Here is a 25,196-nt window from a genome sequence, read left to right as displayed (position 1 = left end):
AACCACAACGGCGATACCACATTGTTATTACCACTATTTGTAGGATGAAACAATAAAATTGTAGATTTTTAGGATGAAACAATACAACTGTAGATTTAAATGAGAAATAAATATACTATAAATGTACCCACTGGATTTACTTATGTGAATTCTTCACAAGAACAGATCAACTGCAAATTACTACTTTTTTGTATGTTTCCTTTTAGATTTTCTAAAGAATATAATGTGAAACAATATGGTAAAAAGCAATGAAAATTTTATATAGCAAAAAATGATGTAACCATGTGTATAAAATATGATATTAACTAATTTGCAGTAAGCTGCTTTAACAATTTTAGATTTTGAAGTTGCTCAATTATGTATTTTTTGTTATTTTTAGAGATGGGGTTGGTCTTGTTCTGTTGCCTAGGTGGGTTACAGAGGCATAATCATAGCTCACTATAATCTCAAATTACTGGCCTCAAGTCATCCTCCCTTTTTGGCCTCCCAAAGTGCTGGCATTACAGGTATGAGCTGCCACACCCAGCCCCCAGTCTAATTATATCTTTTGTTATTTATATAAGAATTTGAGGCTGGGCACGATGGTTCATGCCTGTAATCTTAGCACTTTGGGAGGCCCGGAGCCCGGGGGGGGGGCGGGCGGTGGATCACCTGAGGTCAGGCGTTCGAGACCAACCTGGCCAACATGGCGAAACCCCGTCTCTACTAAAAACAAAAATTAGCTAGGCGTAGTGGCAGGCATCTGTAATCCCAGCTACTTGGGAGGCTGAGGCAAGAGAATCACTTGAACCTGAGAGACAGAGGTTGCAGTGAGCTGAGATTGTTCCACTTCACTCCAGCCTGGGTGAAAGATGGAGACTCTGTCTCAAAAGAAAACATAATATATAATTGCAGGCATAAAGTCTTTTAAATATATCCTGTATTTCTTTTTTCTTTTAAATCCCATCCCTTTCTCTTGGAAAAAACACTAATAATTACAATGTACCTTAAATCAAATTTAGGCAATATATTTTCTTGAAATACCACAAACGGAAAAAGTAATGTTAAATTTCTTATAGAAATGGTGGTACATCATTTCTGAAGAACTGCTTAAAGGCAGTAAATTAAAAGTCTGGGAAAACATTGAATATACTTGTTCATTTATAAGGTAATGCAGTCGTGCATCACTTAATGACAGGAATATGTTTGGGTCGTTAGGTGACCTATTTCACTGTTCTGTGAATGCCAGTGTACTTCCACAAACCTAGATGATATAGCCTATTACATACCTAGGCTATATGCAATACCCTATTGTTCCTAGGCTAAAAATCTGTATAGCATGTTATTGTACCGAATACTATAGGCAACTGTAGCACAATGGTTAAGTATTTGTGTATCAAAACATAGAAAAGGTACAGTGAAAATATGATATTATAATCTTATGAGACTATAGTTGTATTATGTGGTCCATCCTTGACAGAAATGTCCTTCAGTAGCACATCATTGTACTGGGAATAGGTGGGAAAGCAGTAAGCTAAAATTGCTGAGAACTCAGATTAAAAGCCACAGTAATTTTCTTTAGGGAAAAAAACAGATAAATCACAAACATACAAGGCTACTATGACATACAAATGAAAGAAGAAAGAGAATAACATGTTGAAAGACAAAGTTGACAGAAACGGGAAGTCACAAGAATTTCTGAGTTCTAAACTCTGAGGGAAAAATCTACTTCAAGACTGACATTTCTATAATAGGTTCCCACTCTTAAGATTTTATAATGAAAAAACATACGCATGCACCAAAAACATTTTAGGGCAGTACAGACATCACAAATAGGATGAGGACTTTCCAGCTTGACAGATCAGAACTCATACTTTCAATCTGATTTTTAACTAGCCATGCGATCTTGGGCTACCAACTTAACTTCTCTGATCCTCAGTTTTCTCATCTGTAAAGTGTAAGTAATAAAAACTAACTTATGAGATGATGGGAAGACTAGAGAAACTATAAATGAAAAGCCTAGCTTGAGAGTCTCAATAAATGGCAATAATAGGAAGCCATATTTTGAAGGAAAGATGATCAGTTTAGTTTGGGAATAATGACAGATGAACCAACTAAAAATGTCAATCAATAGAAGTTAATGTTGGAAAAATAAATCTGAAAACCATTCACCTGCAAATTCTAAAAGCCATAGAATTTTGATGGTGAGAAAGTGGCATGGGAGGAGGGGTTAAAGAGCAAGGAAAGTATAAGGGGAAAGTTTCTATTTTTTTTTTTTTTTAGATAGGGTTTTGCTCTGTCACCCAGGCTGGAGTACAATGGCATGATCATAGTTCACTGCAGCCTTGAACATGTGGGCTCATGCAATCTTCCCACCTCAGCCTCCTGAGTAGCTGTATCTTCTATGGTTGACATAAATAGGATGGTGAAGAAACTGGGAAAGAGTATTCTAAAGAAGAGGTGAGAAGGAAAGACACTTTCAAAACCTTGTAAGGAACAAGAATTGTATTTACTCTGAATGTGCTATAAAAGAGACACCTCTAACTAGGCTAAGCACGGTGGCTCATGCCTATAATCCCAGCACTTTGGAAGGCCAAGGCAGAAGGATCACTTGAGCCCAGGAGTTTGAGACTAGCCTGGGCACATGGCAAAACCTTGGATCTACAGAAAATACAAAAATCAGGCAGGTGTGGTAGTGTGCACCTGTAGCACCAGCTACTCGGGAGGCTGAAGCAGGAGGACTGCTTAAGCCCAAGGGGCAGAGGTTACAGTGAGCCAAGAGGGAGCCATTGAGCTCCAGCCTAGGCAACACAGCAAGGGTCTGTATTTAAAAAGAGAGAGAGAGAGAGAGAAAGAGGGAGAGAGAGAGATGCATTTAGCTAAATGTGTCAGTCTTCAGAGAAGAGAATTAAGACAGTAATAGAAATCACTGGAAAAGAAGATTTTTGTGAATGTGGGCAATTCACTTCAACTCTTAAAAGTAGGAGTTTGGGCCAAGATAATATCAGAGACCCTTTCGGCTCTAACATTTCCTCATTTTCTTAAATTACCAAGTTTTTTCCTCTTATTAAGTATAAATTTAGATCATCAATACATCCCAACACTGCTTTATAAGAACACATTAAAATACAAACAAAAAAGTTATGTAATACTTTTCTTAGTTTTTATAATGTGCTACTGGTCTACAAATCTGAGTGGCAGTACTCTTAGAAAAACATAAATGATATTCTTGTGGCTCTTGCTAAACTGTTCTTTTATGGATACAACTAAATGCTGCCCCCCCTGAGGCTACCAATCTGTTTTCTGATGGGTTGAATAACTTTCTCAAGCTCTTTACCAGTAAGACACCAATATTCCATGTTACACATGTACCATGTACCATTATTAGGAATGATTTACACTCTGAATTGAGGCAAGGCATATGTTAAATATCTTAAATACGTACATCCTTAAACTATTTTTATGTATAAGAATTTGGCATGTTACCAGATTATGAGATTAACAGATAATTAACAGATTATGTTCAACACGTATTTTGTATGATCCTGAAAAAAAAAAAAAGTCTTATGTGAAGCTTTTGTATCTAAGTTTCTTTCATTTTGTAAATTCTTTTTTATTTTTAATATGCCATTTAGCAAATATGTTTCCAACAGATACCAATTCATGAACAGTGGAACAGGGCAGGGCTTCTGGAAATAGTATTCTATAAATTGTGCTTCAACTTGCAGGTATTACATTTGAAATAAGCAGTTACCAATAAAGAAATGTGCCTTGAAGTAGTTACAGTTTATTTTATATTTATATAAACTGCCCAGCTAAATACTAAATATAAAATCAATGAGCATATAATTTACTTTCACATACATTTTTACTTGTTGCTATTTTTTCTGTAATAAAATTAATATAGCTGATTAATGGAGGTGGGAAGAAACAAAACTGAAAAGAAAAATATGAATTATAATGGCATTAGAAAGGATTAATTGTTGCTCCTTCATGGCAGGGGCACTTCCCTGTGCTCTTTCCAGCCCTGGGCATTCTGCAACTCTGGAAATCCCTTATCAGGGTGCAAGTACTTCCTTAATATCCCTAGATCCCTGAAATTGTAAAATAACAAGGTTTCTCCAAAAAAAAAAAAAAAATCACAATTAAAATCCTCCATTTTGTCCACTCCTTTAAGCTACCAATTCAAATAGTGAATAAAATGGTATTAAATCAAGGTCTAACATGCAACCTTAAAGAGTATATAAAGAAATTTAGCTGGGCATGGTGGCTTATGCCTGTAATCCCAGCACTCTGGGAGGCCGAGGTGGGCAGATCATGAGGTCAGGAGTTTGAGACCAGTCTGACCAACATGGTGAAACCCAGTCTCTACTAAAAATACAAAAATTAGCCGTGCGTGGTGGCCTATAATTTCAGTTACTCAGGAGGCTGAGGCAGGAGAATCACTTGAACCCGGGAGGTAGAGGTTGCAGTGAGCTGAGATCATGCCACTACACTCCAGCCTAGGCAAACAGAGCGAGACTCCGTCTCCAAAAAAAAAAAAGAGTACATAAAGAAATGTAAGCCAGGCCTGGTGGTTCACACCCATAATCTCAGCACTTTGGGAGGCCAAGGCGAGGAGATCGCTCAAGTCTACTAGGAGTTTAAGACCAGCCTGGGCAACATAGGGAGATCCCAATTCTACAAAAATAAAACATAAAACAAATTAGCTGGGCATGGCAGTACGTGCCTGTGCTCCCAGCTACAGTCTTGGGAGGCTGAGGTGGAAGGATTACTTGAGCCAAGAAGGTCGAGGCTGCAGTGAGCTGTGACTGCACCACTGCACTCTAGCCTGGTCAACAGAGTGACACCCTGTCTTCCCCACCTAAAAAAGAAAGAGATTAAAAGGATAGGAACAATAATGGATATGGCTATCTATTAATTAGCATGCTCTTCAGAAGGCCCAACAGCCTTCTCTTCAAAAGAAACTTATAATGCCATCTTGAACAGTTAATTTTTTTGTCTGTTAAAAATATTTAGCCCTAATAGGTACTTCATCATCTATATAAAGATAAAGCATACCTTCCCCATTACTAACTGCCCATATATGTAGCAGGCACTGGGCTAAGTGCTATATATAGGAATGCTGTTTTTGTTATTCTCATTCTCACAGACATCATGTATGCTACATCTCTTTCCTTGCAAAGTTTTTAATTTCTAAAAGACAATCAATATCAGTTTTAGAAATAAAGAATATACTTATTTTAAATAAACTACATCCTTTGTGAGAATGTAAGAAAGTTTAACACAGATTTTTCAGATTAGGATAAAAATGTATTGATTTTTTGGCCTGAATTAACTACATATATGTCCAATGTGCTAAGTAAAGCATTTTAGCATTAATGTCCTAAAATTATCATTTAGTAGAACATCCTATAACACCACAGCTCAAATAATCAATGAGTTTTAGCAATAATGTGCTAAAATGATCATTTAATAGAACTAACATCCTCTACCACAACAGTTCAAATAATCAATATGTTAGATAAAAAAGGCTTTCTAGAGGTTTATAGAGAAATCTTCTAGAATAGTGGAGAGAAGAAAGGTTAATGGGTTAAGAGCATGAGTTTTGGTTTCAGACACAACCAGGTTTCTGTCCTGGTACCACCTCACATTAATTGGTAATCTTGGGCAAGTTATTAGCCATCTTGAGTCCTCATCTTTATAATAATTTTTACCTAATAAGGTTGTGTGAGGATTAAATGAGAAACTGTTTTAGTATAAAGTCCTCACAACATGTCCTCGTCTTAGCTAGTATTATTGTTCATTCTTTGTAACTGTGATATTACTGACTACAACCACATTGGAAGATTAAGGATACAAAAAATGAGTGTTGATGAAACAATTCCATAGTGATGGAGATGGAGTTTTTCTCTAATTTGGCTTGGTCTGTTATAACTATTTAGGGTTGTAAAGGTCTCTAAGAGGAAAAACAGGCATATAATCAAGGTGAACTAGGAAATTATTAAATATAAGAGAAAAAACCTAACTATGGAATGTCTACTATACACTCCACATTGCACTAATTAAAAAATTGTGTTTAAGTGAAAAGCTCAACATGTGGAAGCTTGAATAAAAATGATACAGTATTTTTCATCAATAACTCAGGATTAATTATTGCCATGTATATAACATCCCTCAAAGCAGAAGTCTCCAACCTTTTTGGCACCAGGGACCAGTTTCATGAAGGACAATTTTTCCACAGACCAGGGAGTGAAGAGATGGTTTGGGGGTGATACAAGCGTATTACATTTATTAAGCACTTTATTTCTATTATTACACTGTAATATATAATGAAATAATTATACAACTTGCCATAATGTAGAATCATTGGGAGTCCTGAGCTTGTTTTCCTGCAACTTGACAGTCCCATCTGGGGGATGGGAGACAGTGACCGATCATCAGGCATTAGATTCTCCTACGGAGCGTGCAACCTAGATCCTTCACGTGCACAGTTCACCATAGGGCTTGTGCTCCTATGAGAATCTAATGCTGCCACTGATATGACAGGAGACAGAGCTCAGGATATAACGCAAGTGATGGGGAGTGGCTGTAAGTAAATACAGATGAATCTTCACTGGCTCACCTGACGCTCACCTCTGGCTGTATGGCCAAGTTATTAATGGGCCATGGACTGGTATCTGTCCGTGGCCCAGGGATTGGAGACCCCATCCTAAAGAATATACAACTTAGTCACTCTAAATTAGATCTAGACAATACAAATATATAAATTAAAATTTCATTATTCCCCAGAGCAGCACTGTCCAACTTTATCCTTCTTTTTTTTTTTTCTGAAATTAAATTTAAGAAGGCAACTTCATTCATTCATATGAAGAAAGATGCATATTAGTAGAATAACTGTTCTGAAGCAAGGGGCTCTTCCTTTTGTTTTTGTACTTTCCATTTGGCTATTGCCCACATCTAGATCTGGTACTAATGCCAACAACAGCCATATAGCTGCTGTCATTGCCGTAACCATACAGAAGAAGCCCAAGCCAGAACCGTGTCAGCAGAGGTGGCAGTAGTCATGGAAGGTTCTGGCTATGCAGGAATTAGGAAGAACTGAGTGAAAGAGAAGTGATCCAGGAAATAGGTGGCGACGACTGTTAAGAGAATCCGTGATTTCAGTGGACAGAGCATAAGAGATTGTCCTTAAAATCTTCATAACCTGATTGGATCCTCAATTTAGTAGTGCTGATTTTAGACAATACTTGTATTTATTAAGGCATACAGAGATGGAATATTGGCATTAAAAAGGGAATAGCAGGAATATGACAGTAAAGCAAAGGAGTAAGAAATAGAAAAGAATATCAGAATATCTGAAACAAATTGAAATTACAATAAATAATACTTTTTAACACCAAAGGAGACTGATGCAATGCATAAATACAAAAAGAATATGACTGATAAAGTTATTACAAGATTCATCCTTATTACAAAAGTACTGTTAAAGAGGCAACAAAAACACACTCAGGTCAAAATCAAATACAGAAATCCCCATTTAGAATACTCTTAGGACCCCCATTCCCCCAACCCTTGTGCAGTAAACTCAAAAAGGAGATTAAGATACATTTTTTTAAATTCTCCAAAAGATGTTAGATTAGCAACTGTTCTCTACCTTGGGCCTACAAAATTATTAATTTGGATCTATAACAAAATTGAAAGATTCTTTAAATCATGTGCTAAAATTGAAAACTAATATTACAAAACCAGAAAAAAAGAACAGGACAGGTTGGATACAAGTGAGCTGATACAGTAACTTTTCAAGATGAGACATGGAAAACAGTGCATTTCCCTCTAAAATCATATTTACAGATCAGAAATTTTGTAAGAGAAATGTGATCATAGAATAACTTACCTGCGGGACCACATTCTGTACATATGTTGGTGGATGCTGTTGCTTTTGCTGAACAGCACTTTCTATTGCTACTTTAGCTACAGTGCTTGGATCTGCTCCCGCTGGCACAGCAACCATTGTTGCACTGCAGCCAGCATTGTTGGGGTCACTGATTGTAACAATTCTAACTCCTACTTTATTTGGAATTCCTGTGACTGTTTCCCTATCATTATCCTCTGCTGGCCTCTTTACAGTTTTGCATTCTGCTGTGCCATTTGTAGACCGAACGTCAGATGATAGGGCAGGAGAATGGGACACTTTTGATCCTGAGTCGGGAACTGCTATGATTTGATGTCCCTGTATAACAGAGGTTGTAGAATGTGGTGAGACAACTACACTTGGGCGTTGCTGAGGCACATCTGAATTCAAACTTGAAGCTAGAGGTCCATTAAGCAAATCAGTACCACTAAATTGCTGTGTTGCCACATTTGAAGTCTCCTGTATACTGCTCACAGATGATGAACCACCCAAAGTTAATACAGGTCCATTAGAAATTCTTTCTAGTTGATCACCTTTGGCAGTATCTTGCTGAGTGATATCTAAAGTCCCTTGTGGTTCCACTGGAGATATCTCACCATTTCCTACATGATTGGAAGTTTTATGATTTGGAATGTTTTTGCTTAAATGAGAACCATCTCCTTTATCAAAATCACAGATTCCATTAACAAGCGGTTTTTTCAAATCACTTTTCATATCTTGCATGTCTATTTGTTCTGAGTTCTGTTTTCCAGATGCTCCATTCTCACCTAATTCCAATGATGGCCCATTACTGATTAGTGAGCACTGATTAGTCTCACTTTGAATTTTCCCTGAGTTTGAAGGAGGTAGACTTGAGTCACTGTACTTTCTCCCATTTAAAAGACTTCCCACCTGCATTTCATTTTCCTTTGTATCCCCGTTGCTGGTGTTTGTGGCTCCTCGTCGGCAGGACGGATTCTCCATGACTTCAATTTTACGTTCATGAACATGTAAACCTGTTGCTTCCTTTGCTTCCTCCTCCTTTTGGCAAATTATTTTATCACCTTTGAATGGGGGAGTAGCAGTCGTATATGATGATTGTCCAGCAGGAGATGCTTGAGTGGCTGGAAGCGTTTGTACTGGAAGTCCAACTCCTGTCTGTGTTCCACTCATGGTAATTCCTGCTGGAGCAATGAGCTGAGTTGTATTTCCCTGACTCACAGTTGCAGTTGCAAAACTCGTATTTGGCACAACTGTTATGGTTACCTGGTTGCCAGAAGTCCCTTGGAAAATGGTTGCTGGGCTATTTGAGATCAGTGGGCCTGGCAATATTTGTAAGTTCGAAATGGGCACAGTTTGTACTCCCCCTGTGGGTGGCATTGCACTTGGGACCAACTGAACATTTTGCTGCCCAACCAATAGCTGCTGAGCTGGAGTTTGCCCCTGCACTCCAAAACCTGCGGCTTGGTTACTGGCCACCTGATAGACCACCTGAGGGCTAGGAGCTCTTGCATTATTAGGGGGAGGAATCTGTGGAGCTGGGAGAATAAGCTTACCACCTGGTGTTGAAGGACCACGTTTTGGAAGCAGAAGCTGTTTAATCAGACTCGACTCACCAGAAGCAGGCTGACCAACTCCTGCATTCGACTGCTGAGGTTGAACTTGCATCTGTACTTGTTGGGGCTGCTGAACTTGTACTTGTACCTGCTGAGGTGGGGGTGCTGGTGAATGTTGCTGCTGTTGCTGCCTTTTCACAGATAACATTTGACTGACAGTAGGAGGTGGTCCCTGTGATTGAGGGGTAGAAGAAGACGACATGGCAGTAGGGACTTGGTTATTAGTAGCTGGGACAGGTGATGGTGAAGAAGATGGAGTTATGTTAGGTTGTCCAGTTAGCTGAACTGTCTGACCAGCTGGAAGAGCTGCTGGATTAGCAAGAACAATTTGGTGAATGGCTGGTGCATAAGTTTGACCTTGTTGAGCTGGCTGGCTTACAATCACTACACTTTGTTGGGTTGGCTGCTGTGGTTGTTGAATAGGCTGCTGTACCACTGTTGATGAAACTTGCTGAGAAGGGAGAGGTTTTGGTGCAATGTTCTGAAACCCTACCCTTGAGGGTTGTGGACTTGGGACACCAGCAATAGTAACCATTTGTCCTGTAGCTACCTGAAAATTCTGTACTGAAGTTGCTGAGACAATATTGGATGCAGAAGTTGTTACATACTGTGGGGGTGCTATGATAACAGTATCTTGTGACTGGCTACCAACTGATGTCTGTTGAGATGAAGTTTGCACAGGTTGGGGTGATGTGGTGATTAACTGTTGACCCTGTGAAACTGTAGAAGTACATGCTGGTATGTTCTGTACTCTGCCAAATATATGACTCTGTGGGACAGCTTGTTGAATTACTGTAACAGGAGTGCCTGAAGGGATCTGTCCTGGTACCACTGTGTGTAATGGAGACTGTTGTGGAATTACAGATGGATGGTGAAGCAATGTCTGAGAATTCACAACTGTAACAGGTTGTGGCCCTGTACTATGATTCTGAACAACAGAACTCTGTGGAGGTCCTCCTCCAACAGCAATACTAACAGGAACTCCTGTCTGGGGTATAGAATTCTGGATAACTGTAGCCTTAACAACTTCACAAGGAATTGGAGCTTTATTTTGAATGACAGTCACTGGAGCATTCTGTTGCTGGTGGGTATGAACTGAAGGATTTGGTGGAATTCTTGAAACAGTTTGTGCCACAGTATGAACACCTTGTACAGGAAAAGACATTTGTGTTGCAGTCAAATTTGAAGATTGGTTGGTAACAGGAGTCCTCTGAAAATGGTTTCCTATGGTTTGTGATCCATGAGGGATTCCTGAAAATATGAAGAAAATGTCAAAATTCCAAATGAAATGACTGAAAAGCCCCAAGTAGGAATTATTTTACTTAAGAGAAAATAGTTTAAAGAAATTAACATTTAACAATTTTGAATCATATCAATATGATAATAGACCAAGGAAGAAAACGCTACTGGAGAAACAAAAGTTATACATTTAGAAACAGAGAATATACATTTTTCATTCAGTTTTATTATTAATTCAGTAATACTTTAAAAAATACAATAAAAATTAACACCTGCAGGTGAAGGAGCAGGAGACACATCAGGAACAGAATCAACACGAACAACAGAAGTAGAAACTGGTTGCTGCTGATAGTACATCTGAATGGGAAGTGGTATAGCCCTCCGTTTTACTCCTACCACATGAATATGTGCCTGCCCATTGTTACTGGAATCCTCCACTCTCTTCACTGTATGATTTGGAAAGACAGTTCTGTAAAGTACATACATAATCAGTAAGTTTTGATAACTATCACACTGACTTCTAACACTATGTTTATATGAACAACAGGAGTATGTTTACTGTCACTTATGTATGAACAGTATGACACATAAGTATATTCTGCAAGGATGGAAAGCAAAGAAATATAAAAGATTAATCCTTCCATTTAAAAAGTCATTATTTATTAACAATGTCACCAGGTTTTAAATTTTATCCACATATAATAAACGATACCTATTTTTATGAACTTTGCAAAATATCAAAGTCTTTGTATTTGAAGATAATAATATTATATACTATTATTCAAGATTAAAAAGATATAGTCATCATGTCTTTAACATGTAAAAGTAGGTAGGAAAAAGAAAGTAAACTTAATTTCTTTGATAAATCTCATAATGTTCCAACACAAACACTAGGTGTGATTTCTGAAACCGCTTTTTATTTAAACCTCCACCACACTATAACCTATCCATATGAAATTTCTAGTAGTAGAAATATTTAAAACTAGATAAGATATTTGGTATTTTCTTCAAAGAGCAAGAGATATTGTAAGTGATGTAAATGGACTTTATTTAAAGAACTACGGATCCTACCTAAGACATTTATAAAATCCAGTTGATGTTAGGATTCCACCACGAGCTAATTTACTGCAAGTTGAGAGGTATTCAGAATACATTTCTGCTCGAGAAACAGAACAATCTGGATTTACTTCAAAATGAGCATTTAGCCTAAAAGAGGAGAAAAATTAAGCATTATACAATATACTCTAGGAAAGTCCATATTTAAATATACTAAAGCCATGTGGAGGCAATGTGTTAAAATTAATAATTATACCTACTAATCAAATTTCACTGACTCATACGTTAGTAGCAAAAATATATGCTAAATTTTAGATTAAATCAAGAGATTAACACACTTATTTCAGTAATAAAAATGTCACTGACAACAAATATAAAAACTATGTTCACAACCCAGTGAGAGCAGGGTTGGTCTGCTGACAACAAATGTTCTGTAAGAAATAGTTTTATTTAGTGAATATCTATTCAGGATCCTGTCTTGTAAATCTATTCAGGATCCTGTCTTGTAATAATCACAATATAAAATAAGTTCCCAGTTATGTGCTATTTGCATTGTAGCTGAAGAAAACTGGGGGAAACTGAACTCAGGTTAAACTTTTCTTGACTCTTGGATCAAATTCCTTCAGAAAAAACTTAGCCAAGCTTTTCAGCTACTTCCTAAAACAATGACACTTTCCATGCTGCATACTCCCATTTCCCCATTTCAAAACAGTTTTAATTTGTAATCCATTAACAACTAATTCAAACTTCATTTGTCTTTTTCTTAAAATGACCTTTACCTATAAATTGGGATTGGAGTCTAATTACCCTGATAGGCTCTTTCCATAACTCACTATGTATAATAGGCCAAACTTAGGTTTTTCTGAAAAACTAAATCAAACAGTAATTATGATTTAAAAAAAAAACTGTAAAATGATTCTCTTCCCCCTCTCCAAGAACTAGCAGAAATGTGCAACTGAGATTTGTAAGACCAAATCTATGCTTAACACACACACATTTTATAGTGGTTATGGTGTGTATTTTTTCCAACTTTCATAACCCTGTCTGTACTGAAATTTCAAAAACACTAAATATAAAAACTTCATTTTGGTTGCAATGTAGAAGACAAACATTTCCAAATATTACTGGAAAAGATTCAAGGGGCCAATGTGTAAAACTATAGAAGGTGAGGAAAAAGCAAACAATTAGAGATATTTAAAACCATAAACCTGATTTAAGCAAAGTAGGAAAGTCTAGAGAAAACTGTCATAGGAACAAAGATATGTATTGAATGCACCAAAAATACGGAACAAAGAGTGACACAAGCATGAAATGGGAGACAAATAATGTTAGTGAATGGCAGAAAAGTGATCAAGAAAAGAAATTTTTAAAGTGATATATCATTGGAAAGTGATTGTGTACTTCAATCTGTTAATCTCCTAAAGAACTGAAGTCAAACTTCATACTAATGTTGAGGCAACTATCCATAACAAGTGAAATTTTTAAAACTCTACATTTGCTTTTTTTCAGAAAGTGGCGGACATACGACTACACAATCTTTTCAAGGAAATTATTATTGTCAAGCTGTTTATTTCTGTTCTATCATTTGATTAATGTCCCTTTACTAGTCACATGCCCAAAAAAAATTATTAATGAATAAGAAGTTTTGTTTTAGATGGAAGAGAGGAGACATTTTAAAACACCTGGTTTATTTTCTCAAGGTCAGTCCAATCCAGTTTTAACAAAATGTTAATTTTAGAAGAACAAATTTCATAACCTGACAAACTGTACTTTCTACAAAGTGAAAGATAACTTTTTAACACAAATTTTACTCTGAAAAAAGTTAAATGGTGTAATTTAATGAAATTCTAGTCATACGATTTTAATTCTGAAAATTCTGATGAATATTTTTCTTTCAAATTATTCCAATATACAAGGGGATTTTAAAGTGTCCTTTCTTTGTGTAAATGATATTCTACTCTAACTAAAAAGGAATACAGAATAAAATATTCTCGATGTCTGTAGAATACATTTCCTTTTTATCTTTGCTTTACTCTTCCCAAGGATAAATCCTTAATAGAAATAAACCACTTACCACTGACAAGCAAACTTCTCACTATCTATTTCCACTATTCCTGGAGGTGGAGCAACATGCTGCGCTACAACTGCTCTGGAAGCTAAAGAAAAAAATACATTAGCTACATCATTTCTTAAAACTTAGTTACCATATGCCATACTTATTTTATGGATGTTGAACCCATTAATACTCACAATGAATACCTTTTTAAAAGGTGTATAAACATATGAAAGTATACACATTTGAGAACAAACCTAATATATAATGGAGAACATACCATACCAGGCACTGTCTTAGAGGATTCATATGAACTATTTTGTTTAACCTCACAATCATTCAAATAATAACAATTAATATGGATGATTTAGTTAACATAACATCTATTATTCCCATGGGCAAGACACTGAACTAAATACTTTACAATGTCTGCTTACTCAATTCTTCTGTGAGGTAGGTACAGATAAGAAAACTGAGACTCAAAGTGATTCAAAAAACTGGCCCAGGGTCATACAGTTCAACACGTAAGTTGAGTATCTTTCAATTTAGCTATGGAAGCAGAATGCAGGAGAAATTATAGCTTCACTCCCTAATTTAAAAGATTAATAACTGTAAGTGGCACATATAAAATTTTTGGAATACAGTGAACAAAAGCTGAACTAATTTAAAGTCCCATTTTCAAAAAAGGATTTCCGTAATTTTTCTGGGGAGGAAAAAAAGAAGATATCTGTTGTAATAATAAATTTGAATTATACTTTTTTCCTGAAAGAGGCAACCTGGTTGTATACAAATGTAATAGCTATTAATCTTAAGACAAATACTTTCTGAAGTTTCATTTATGATGTATTTTAAAAGTTTCAAGGTCAATGAATAAATGAGTAAATCACCTATTATTTTCTAATATGTTGAAGAGATTTGTAGAAAAATGATGTATGTTATCTCTTCTTCTTCACTATATTATACAAAGGAACTAATGAAAACATGAAAAATATAAAGTAAAAGTCATATTATAAATTATAAGTCTGAATCATATATTTGTAAATTAATTATCCTTTTTTCACTATTCATTAGCATTACTTTGCAGGTTTTTCGAAAAACTATTATGTGACATGGCAATGTAGTTTTTAAACACACAGATTATACACAATTTTTTTCAGATGATATTTTAGCAAAGCTGCTCAGAACCCTCAAACAGAACAAATGCATTTTAAAATTATTGGAACTAGGCAAGCTCCATAGCACAGCCAAATCTGTGAATAATCTGAGGCAATCATAACCTTTGATGAATGCCCCATGCTTTGAGGTAATAGCTAATTGTAGACACTTAATAAACATGTACTGTGTATAAATCCATTTATATTTACATTATTTATTTTAATCTTTTAAGTCTAAGTTTAATTATCCCTGTTTCACAGATCAGAAAACTAAAGCTCAGAGATTAAGTTCAGCCAGGAACACATGGTGGAGATAGTAGAGCTGGGTATACTTGAAAGGACTTCTTTTAAAAGTGTTGAATTTGAATCCAGGTCTGTCACATTTCAGAGGCCATACTATTATATGCTCCTTGAGATAATGCAACAGTTAGAACAAAAATAATTTTTCCTGTTGGCAATCCTAGCTTATCTTTTCTTCTCCTTCTAACTCGACGATATTAATACCGAAAATACTTTCTAGGGTCTGAAACTATGTAGAAATCTTCCCTTTATCATTTCTACTATGAAAGAGTACACCCTACTCAGACTGAAATTTCCTGAATGAATTAGCAATCAATTTCACGAAACACTAGAAATCACATTAAAATCATGAGAAGCCTTTATAAACAATGTAGAAGGAAGAATAAAATCACAAATGGGAATTTAAACTGGAAACATAATTACTATAAAAAGTAGCTACAAACTGAGGAGCACTGCCCTCCGGATACCTGAAGACATTCCAAATGAAGGTGCATATACTTTGAATCAATTTCCAGATACTCAGCTTTCTTATGTATTCTTCCTAAAACTGGTTTGCATAAGAGCATCATCTCCTCTTTGATAATTGTTTTTCTCTCATTTTGGAATCAAATGACTTAATTCTCACCCATCTTTGATAGCTCTGCAGGATTATGCATTATGGTTAAATGCATAAATCTACAAAGAATTCCATCACTCACTAGCTAGCTGTGTAACTATGAGCAAAATAACTCTGTCTATACAATGGAGGAAAGTAACAGTACATTAACCTCACATGTTGCTATAAGGATTAGATTATGTGCAAGTCACTTAAAATAATGCCTAGCACAAAGTAAGCACTAAATAAGCACTATATAAATGCTAGCTACTATTATTGTTATAGCGTAACAACATGTGGATCACTAAAGAGAGAATTCAAAACATTAGTGTCCATGAAGCCTCTTAACCAAGGTATTATTGGTATAGCTTCCTGTCAATACCAGTATTTTACATATTACAGTTAAGGGCAAAGTTGGGCATTAGAAATTCAGTATTCTGGCCCTTTGATTTGTTCTAAATTCAGATACATTGTAGAGTAATGATAATTTTGCTTAATGCCCTTGCCTCCTCAACTACTGTCAAAGAATGCACTATTTCTTAGGCAGAATCCTGTGTAAACAAAGTACAGAAACTATTTTAAAGAAATATCAAAGGTGGGTCAGGCATGGTGGCTCATGCCTGTAATTCCAGCACTTTGGGAGGCCGAAGTGGGTGAACAGCTTGATCCCAGGAGTTTGAGACTACCTGGGCAACATAGTGAAACCCCATTCCTTACAAAAAATACAAAAATTAGCCAGACTTGGTGGCATGTACTTGTAGTCCCAACTACTCAGGAGCCTGAGATAGGGGGATTGATTGAGCTCCCGGGGTCAAGGCTGCAGTGAGCCAGGTTCTGATCACACCACTGCACTCCAGTATGGGTGACAGAGTGAAACCCTTTCTCAAAAAAAGAAGTAGGGGGAGGGGAGGGGATGGGATGGGAGGGGAGGGGAGAAGAGAGGAGGGGAGGGAAGGGGAGGGGAGGGGAGAGGAGGGGAGGGGAGGGGAGAGGAGAGGAGAGGAGAGGAAAGAAAGAGTATGGAAGGTGGTGGTTTATTTCATTCAGATTACAAACTCATGGCAAATTCAACTGTTAAAATTCTGAAGGAAAGAAGGTGTCATACTAACATACTAACATACTTTCTTGAATTTAAAAACAAAGTTGGACTTTTTCTAAGTAACAAAAAGAGTCTGATTAAGCAAGAGACTTTTGTTAATAAAAACTATCTTTACTAGGTCACGTGGCAGACATTTTCTGAAAAATCAACTTAAATCTGCAGTGTCAAGGTTTTCACAAAAATATATGTGAAGAATACGACAAAAAGCACCTAAACATCAAATACATTGTACTGGTCTTGAAATGAACAATATTTCAGTTTTCCTAACTCAGTAATCCTAAAAATACAGTCCCTGGACTGCAGCATCAGCATCTCACGGGAACTTGATAAAAATGAAAATTCTGTGACCAGCCTGGGCAACATGGTGAAATCTCATCTCTATAAAAACAAATACAAAAATTAGCTGGGTGTGGTGGTGGCCACCTGCAGTCCCAGTTACTCAGGAGGCTGAGGTGGGAGGATAGCCTTGAGCCCAGGTGTTAGAAGTTGCAGTGAGCTGAGATAGCACCACTGCACTCCAGCCTGGACAACAGAGTGAGATGCTGTCTTTAAAAAAAAAAAAAGAAAGAAAAAAAAAAAAATCTCAGGTCCCACCTGATCCAGAAACTCAGGGAATGTAGCTCAGATATCTTTAGTAGTCTATCAGATGATTCTGATGCACCCTAAGGTTTGAGAACCACTGTGTTAAACTTCTTGAATTTATCAGGTTACACAAGATGTCTAAAACAGTAGCAAGTATAATTTATAGTCATAGCTTGTTAATATCTCTTTGATATATTTTCCAGAAACTTAAAAAAAAAGGCCTCTAATGACTGAGCAACAAATATTCTTGCAGTCAGGTACTTGCCAGTTCTTTGATTTCAACAAAATAAAGGAGAACTCAAGTTTTTGGATGATTGTAAAAAATAAGTTTAATACTTTTTGGACAATTCTGAAGTTCAAAGAACTGTAAATTCTATCTTCATCTAATAATGCAAACTAGATTTTTTGATTTACATCTATAAAAAGGGAAACAGGAATACTATTGATGCTAACTCCAGTTTCATTCTAGCAGTAAGTCAGTCATTGAGAGATATATTGAATTAATAGCATCCAGAGAATTAGAGGGGAGAGTCCTATTCATCTTATTAAGAGATATATTTCAAGTACATTTTTGTTTAATAATTTTTTTTTCTTTTTGAGACGGAGTCTCGGTCTGTCACCAAGCTGGAGTGCAGCAGTGCGATCTCGGCTCACTGCAACCTCCGTCTCCCGGGTTCAAGCGATTCTCCTGCCTCAGCCTACTGGGTAGCTGGGACTACTACAGGCGTGCACCACCATGCCCAGCTAATTTTTGTATTTTTAGTAGAGAAGGAGTTTCACCATGTTGGCCAGGATGGTCTCAATCTCTTGACCTCATGATCAGCCCGCCTTGGCCTCCTAAAGTGCTGGGACTACAGGTATGAGCCACTGAGTCCGGCCTTGTTTAGTAATTATTTATAAAAATTTACAAAGTATTTACTATTTTATATACCATTTATTACTAAAACCTGTAATGATAAAGTATATGTATGTGCATTATATGTGTGTGTGTGTGTGTGTGTGTGTTTTGAGATAGGGTCTTGCTCTATTGCCTAAAGTGGATGCAGTGACACATTCATATCTCACTACAGCCTTTAACTCCCTGGGCGCAAGCTGGGATTACAGGTGTGCATCACCATGCTCTGCTAATTTTTTTCCTGATGTTGTAGAGATGGAATCTCACTATGTTGCCAGGCTGATCTCAAACTCCTGGCCTCCAGTGATCCTTCTGCCTCAGCCTCCCAAAGTGCTGGGATTACAGGCGTAAGCCACAGTGCCTGGCCAAATGAAATTTTTAAAATGTAGAGCTTTATAGAATAACAAGGTTTATAGAAAATATAAATAATAACAAATAATAATAATAAAACAAATAAAAAACAAATAATAACAAGTTTATAGAAAAACTTTTAAAATGTCTATTTTGTAGCTAAAAAGTATTGATAGGGTGATGAATAAAAAAGAATCTCAAACATAAAATGTATTATATTAGGATAAAACTCTGAGGATATTGGAATATGAGTTCAAGGTGAAAGAGGAATATTATAAAATTTCCGGTGTTAAAGAGTTTGTGCATTTTAAAAAATGAATGATGGTATCAAGATTCCACTGGATACAAAAAGCACTGTAATTACTTTCTTTTAAAAATGTAGTTTAATATACATCAAGACAATACATACTTTGCAACTATTTAAATTATGATAAGAGATTTAGATGTTAATCTAAAAATGGGTAAAAGGTTATAAAAGTTTTCAGAGGGATTGAGGGAAGTGAGCAAAAAGTTTAAAGATGGTAATTCCATAAAAAAGCAGCATTAAACTATGTAGGCAATAGCTAAACCACAAAGGATAACCAATCAATCAGGGAGAGCACAAGTAATAAAGTGCTCTTCAGCTGAAAATAAACTCTTTTCAAATCCCCAGCGGTCTAGTCCCATCTCTATGAATGAATTACTACATAAATGAATAAGCCACAAATTCTCAATGTTTAAATTCATTCATTTGCCAAATGAGGACCAAATTTTAGGTTCAGAAGTAGGTTCATTTGTTGAGGTCAAAAGAACTGTGAAGGTCAAAGGCTAACCAAGCAGCAAAAAATAATTTTCATCAAATCACCCTGAGTATTCAGACATTTTATCAATTTCCTTAACACTGCCCTTTTATGTCCCTAAATTAATTTAATCTTCAGTTTCTTCTTTGATGGTAAAAAACATTGCCACCACTCACTTAACTAGCAATACGAACTGTTTCATTTCTTTGTCAAGGTTGAGAAACAATATTCTGACCAAAGATTCCCCAATATGAATTGGCTGTTTAACATCTATTACCTGTAGTTGAAAGCTCATTGAATAGACTAGCAGTCAAATTTATCTATTTTTTTGCCTTCTGTTATTTGTCCACTTCTGTTTGGTGGATCCAAGTTAGTTGAGTGAACATATGACACAAATCTATACACTTCAGAAGGACATAATGGAAATCAATGAAATATGTGATACGTATTACATACTTTGCATAGAGTACATAATTTTCATACTACAAGTTGGAGTAGAAGACAAATTGGGACCATGAATGAATGTGAGAACAGACAGCTAGAGATGATGAAAGTTCAATCTCAATCACAAGCATTGGCAGTTGAAAAGGCCAGGTATTTAGGAAGATTCAACAAGATCTGGTGAGTGGGATAATGAAATTTTTGGTTTGGGGCTAGCGAGGGAGGATGAGAGAGATCTAAATACATTTCTAGCTGAAAGGAAAAAGTGAGTAAAGAAAGAGATTTAAGATATGGGAACATGGAGATGGGAAAGACTGATATTCAGGGTAAGTTTCAAAAGAAATTAGCATCTCTTTCTGAAACGAGCGGAAGCTAAAGGAAAATGAGTCCAGATGCTAATAAGTTTGTAACTGAAGGAGTAAGAAGTTGAAGAAATTCATTCTACACAGCCTCTGTATTAATTGCAAAGTGAGAATTAAGATCAATTGAGAAAATGAGCATCCTCCATTCAAAAAATACAAAGAAAGAGAAGAGTCTTGGGGACGGCAGGAGGTGAGAGGATAGGAAATGGAAGGGTAGGTGAGATGAAAGATGTATTTTTAGGATAAACCAAGGTAGAGAAAGCACTTTTAAAAAAAAGGCTAAGGGTGGTAAAATATAAAATATGATGACTCACAATGAGCCAGGGAAAAGGAGTTCAACGACTGAACAGAAGTCTGGTTATTAGACATATCCGTACTATAATTACAGTTGAGCTAAACAGAATTGAGCTAAGAGACACTAGGAAAGGTGTGTAAATGCAGGTATACATGCTTGTAAGTGTGTGTATACATATGTGCATGTGTCTTCTCCCAGGCTATTGATTCTATGGTGTTGGTTCCAAGATTTAGGGATGTTAGGAGTATTATACTTATGTAACCTGATGATCACCTGAGAAAATTATAAGGTAATAAATATATGAATAATCTATTCCTGGCATGTCAATTTCTCATGACCAAAATCACAAATAATATGCCTATTGGGGCACTTACAGCTATCATAATTGTGAATATCTAATCCACCACATTACTCTAAATCCTGCCCAACTTAATTTTCCTATTATACTACTCTTCCTATGAGCTCACCTTGATCCTGCTACTCCTGGAATGTATAATATCTAAGAAATTAAGTACATACCCAAATTCCACTTTGGCCTACTCTACTGTAAAATATCAGTTCTCTACACTGCACATTGAAATTTATTCTTAGGATCAAATCTTATACACTCATAACCACACTGAAAAGAGTATGTAAAAACACTAACCTGGGGCAGATGCTACATGAGTCTGGGTTTGGACTTGCTCTATAGCTTGTGGCCTAATTTCAGATAACATTTGATGACTGGAACTTGGGTGTTCAACGAGTTTTACCGCAGCTAGTGCATCAGGACCAAACATCTGAATATCCATAGAAACCAGACACACTAACATGTCTAAAATAAATAAAAAGCAATAGTTATTAGTTAATAATATTATCAACGAATGCCATCACTGGTGAAAACATGTTGTACAGAATACTTACAAATGTGAATAAATAGTAGTCCATGAATCACAGTACATCAGAATTACCTGTGCATCTTTTAAAAAAAAGATTTTTAGGCTGGGTGTGGTGGCTCACACCTGTAATCCCAGCACTTTGGGAGGCCAAAGCGGGCAGATCATGAGGTCAGGAGATCAAGACCATCCTGGCTAACATGGTGAAACCCCGTCTCTACTAAAAATACAAAAAAAAAATTAGCCGGGCATGGTGGCAGGTGCCCGTAGTCCCAGCTACTTGGGAAGCTGAGGCAGGAGAATGGTGTCAACCCAGGAGGCAGGGCTTGCAGTAAGTCAAGATTACACCACTGCACTCCAGCCTGGATGACAGACAAAATAAATAAATAAATAAAAGATTTTTAGGCTCAATCTCTGAAGACAGATTTAATAGCTCTGGAGTGGGAGCTGGATATCTATATCTATATCTATATAACTCTATCTATCTATCTATCTATCTATCTATCTATCTATCTATCTATATATATATATTTTTTTTTTCCTGAGAAAGGGTCTTGTTTTGTCACCCAGGCTGGAGTGCTGGCACGATCACAGCTCACCACAGCCTCAACCTCCCAGGCTCAAGCGATCCTCCCACATCAGCCTCCCAAGCAGCTGGGAACTACAGGCATGTACCACTACATCCGGCTAATTTTATTTATTTTTCGTACAGATGAGATCTCACTATGTTTCCCAGGGTAATCTTGAACTGGGCTCAGGCGATTTTCCTGCCTTGGCCTCCCAAAGTGCTGAGATTACAGTTGTGAGCCACCATGCCCAGGAGTGGGTATCTATATACTTGGAAAGATTCTCAAGTGATTCTGATGTGTAGCCAGATTTAAGAACCACTGATATGAAAAGTGACATATTAACTTCTCAATAATAACAGTTTTCAAGCTGAATCTTTATTAACTGTGATTTTAATATTTATTACACCTGAGACAGATATCATTTTATTCTTCAAGTAAAATATTAATATGGCATGTGTTAGTATTTAAAACTGATATTTAAAACTGATAGCTCTTACGGAGGTGAGTTCATTGATTTTTAAAGATTGCAGAACCACCAGCAACTTCTAGGAACAGAAGGAAACCTGTTTCACTCAGCTTTAGTTGTTTAATAGTAGTAGCTGGCCATATGAAACAGAAAGACCTGCTCTCAGATAACTTAGATACAGCAGTTTTGTCCATTTCAAGTTTAATACATAATAACAGAAATTAAGAGAAGAAATAGGAATTACTGATAGCCATGTAATCCTGGTCTCTAAATTATAGATGTTTCTTGCTCATGTAAAACAGGCAGAAAGAATAATGGAAACAAGTATGCCTGAGGAGGTAATGACTCTTCAAAATAAAATACTTAACCCCACATATAAATTGAGGGTTTTGTACAGTACCATATTAAACATTTTTCCTCAATAAAGAAAATAATTTGTTTTTTGGTCCAATCTTACCTATGCTCTTTTCCACTTTTGCAATTTTTGTGCAAGCAACATCTCCCATTTCCGTGAGCATGTATAGCACCTCGAGTGTTGAGATTACAAGCAGCACATCAGGTAAAGTGAGATGACAAATGATCTCTCTATAGGAATCCTGATCCACATATTCACAAATTAAAACACCATTATCTTCTGCTTTGCAAAGATTTCCCAAAATTTCCATGCCTGAAAAACATAAATATGTATTATTAAGAAATGATACAGTTTGTTTACTTTAGAAAGTAAATACTATAGTGAAAACTCACCTCTCATCTTTAAAAATCTATCCCTTGACATTAGACATTTTGTAACAGTATGAAACATCAGATGAGTAGTTTTGAAATCAACAGGGTCCAGTAAAAGCTGGAAAAAGAAACAACACCACTATTGAGCTATGCTTCTTCCAGAGTTGTATATTTCAAATTTAACAAAAATTTTTAAAAAACCAGGATAATGTTGCATAACGTTAAAAAATGTAATTATTGTAAAAATAGCCATCACTGAATTTAAAGCATCATTTCAAATAGTTTTTTCCGTAAGTGTGTGATACTTCTACATCACCATTTTTAGCAATTAATACATGTAAGCATTTAATAGTCTATAAATAAGGCAACTAAAAAATGCCTCATCCTAAAATTGTAACATAAATGTTGCTAACTATAAAAACTAGTTTAAGGTACAGTCACATGCTTACCTCAGCTGCAATATTTCCTAATGTGTCAAGGCCTAATTGCCTTAAAGAAATAAAATGACTATGTGCAGAAAGTAATAGGAAACGAAGACAGGTACGATTAGCTGCCAAGAGCTTAACATTGCCCTCCTCAAAGGAAAGATTTCGCAAAATCACTGCAATCTGAAGTACCCGCTGTCCTTCAATATCGTTAATGCCCAGCTTTCGAGGTGGATGAAATAAAGACTCCCAAATCCATTCTCCTGATGTACCTTCTACAACAGAAAATACATATTTCACTTAAATTAGTATTTCATTTATTATTAATACTTCAAAGGTTTTGAAAAAATTTGCTTTCACTAACTTACCATGAGACTTGTTTCTGTCAGAAATGAGGTCACGAACTTCATTATCATCAACGATGTCTTTCCAAAACTGTAATGAGAAGTTATTTAATTCTCCATGATTTGAAACAACTACTCCATTGCTTTAGAAATAGTCACACATAGGCTGGGTATGGTGGCTCATGCCTGTAAATCCCAGCACTTTAAGAGGCTAAGATGACAGGGTCACTTGAAGCTGGGAGTTCAAGACCTGCCTGGGCAGCAAAGGGACACCCCATCTCTACAAAATAGAAAATTTAAAACATTAGCCAGGAGTGGGGGCATGTGCCTGAAGTCCCCACTACTTGGGAGGCTGTGGCCTCAAATTCCACTTGAGGCCTGGAATTGAAAGCTGCAGTGAGCTGTGATTGTGCCACTGCACTCCAGCCTGGGCAAAACAGTGAGACCCTATCTGAAAATGAAATTTTAAAATAAGTTTTCAAAAATAGTCACACAATATGAAAATAATGTTTCTACTTATTTTTAGTTCATGTGGATATTGCTACATTCTAGGGAATTAATTCTTTGATGTAAATATTTTATTGTCTATAGTTTCAGATACTTATGTAAAAAGGCATCTTTTTATCTTTAGGGTTTTTTAACCTAGGGCCACAGATGACTAAAGGGACTGTGAAAGAAATCAGAAAACCTGTGAACTTGGATGGGGGAAAAATGACATCTCTATGTACATTAAACACTACTGGAAATTTGACATCTCTTTTTTTTTTGAGATGGAGTTTCGCTCTTGTCGCCCAGGCTGGAGTGCAATGGTGCGATCTCGGCTCACTGCAACCTCCACCTCCCGGATTCAAGTGATTCTCCTACCTCAGCCTCCTGAGTAGTTGGAATTACAGGCATATGCCACTACGCCCAGCTAATTTTTGTATTTTTAGTAGAGACGGAGTTTCACCATGTTGGCCAGGATGGTCTCAATCTCTTGACCTCGTGATCTGCCCACCTCAGCCTCCCAAAGTGCTAGGATTACAGGCGTGAGCCACTGTGCCCACCCCCCCCTTTTTTTTTTTTTTTCCAGCGGTATCTCACTGTGTCGCCCAAGCTGGA

The 25,196-nt window shown here is 36.5% G+C and overlaps 1 protein-coding gene across 2 annotated transcripts in view; it reads right to left on the bottom strand.

Annotated features, from left to right (window-relative positions):
* ARID2 (AT-rich interaction domain 2) overlaps window positions 1-25,196 on the bottom strand; it is a 186,272-nt gene that overhangs the window by 47,760 nt on the left and 113,316 nt on the right. For both annotated transcript variants that reach the window (XR_002735471.3, XM_023231168.3), the window contains exons 7-15: window positions 24,120-24,186; window positions 23,776-24,026; window positions 23,348-23,444; window positions 23,058-23,267; window positions 21,337-21,504; window positions 13,859-13,940; window positions 11,800-11,934; window positions 11,001-11,197; window positions 7,877-10,740 (exon numbers count right to left, since the gene is read on the bottom strand). Coding sequence is in view for 1 of the 2 variants with exons in the window: in XM_023231168.3 (XP_023086936.1) it covers window positions 7,877-10,740; window positions 11,001-11,197; window positions 11,800-11,934; window positions 13,859-13,940; window positions 21,337-21,504; window positions 23,058-23,267; window positions 23,348-23,444; window positions 23,776-24,026; window positions 24,120-24,186 (4,071 nt within the window). In the remaining variant the exon portion in view is untranslated. The remainder of the gene's footprint in view (window positions 1-7,876; window positions 10,741-11,000; window positions 11,198-11,799; window positions 11,935-13,858; window positions 13,941-21,336; window positions 21,505-23,057; window positions 23,268-23,347; window positions 23,445-23,775; window positions 24,027-24,119; window positions 24,187-25,196) is intronic.

The sequence above is a fragment of the Piliocolobus tephrosceles genome, chromosome 10 (genome assembly GCF_002776525.5).
Source record: "Piliocolobus tephrosceles isolate RC106 chromosome 10, ASM277652v3, whole genome shotgun sequence".
Lineage (NCBI taxonomy): Eukaryota > Metazoa > Chordata > Mammalia > Primates > Cercopithecidae > Piliocolobus > Piliocolobus tephrosceles.
Note: the sequence above shows the minus strand (reverse complement) of the source record. Positions and strands in the feature narration are given on the sequence as shown.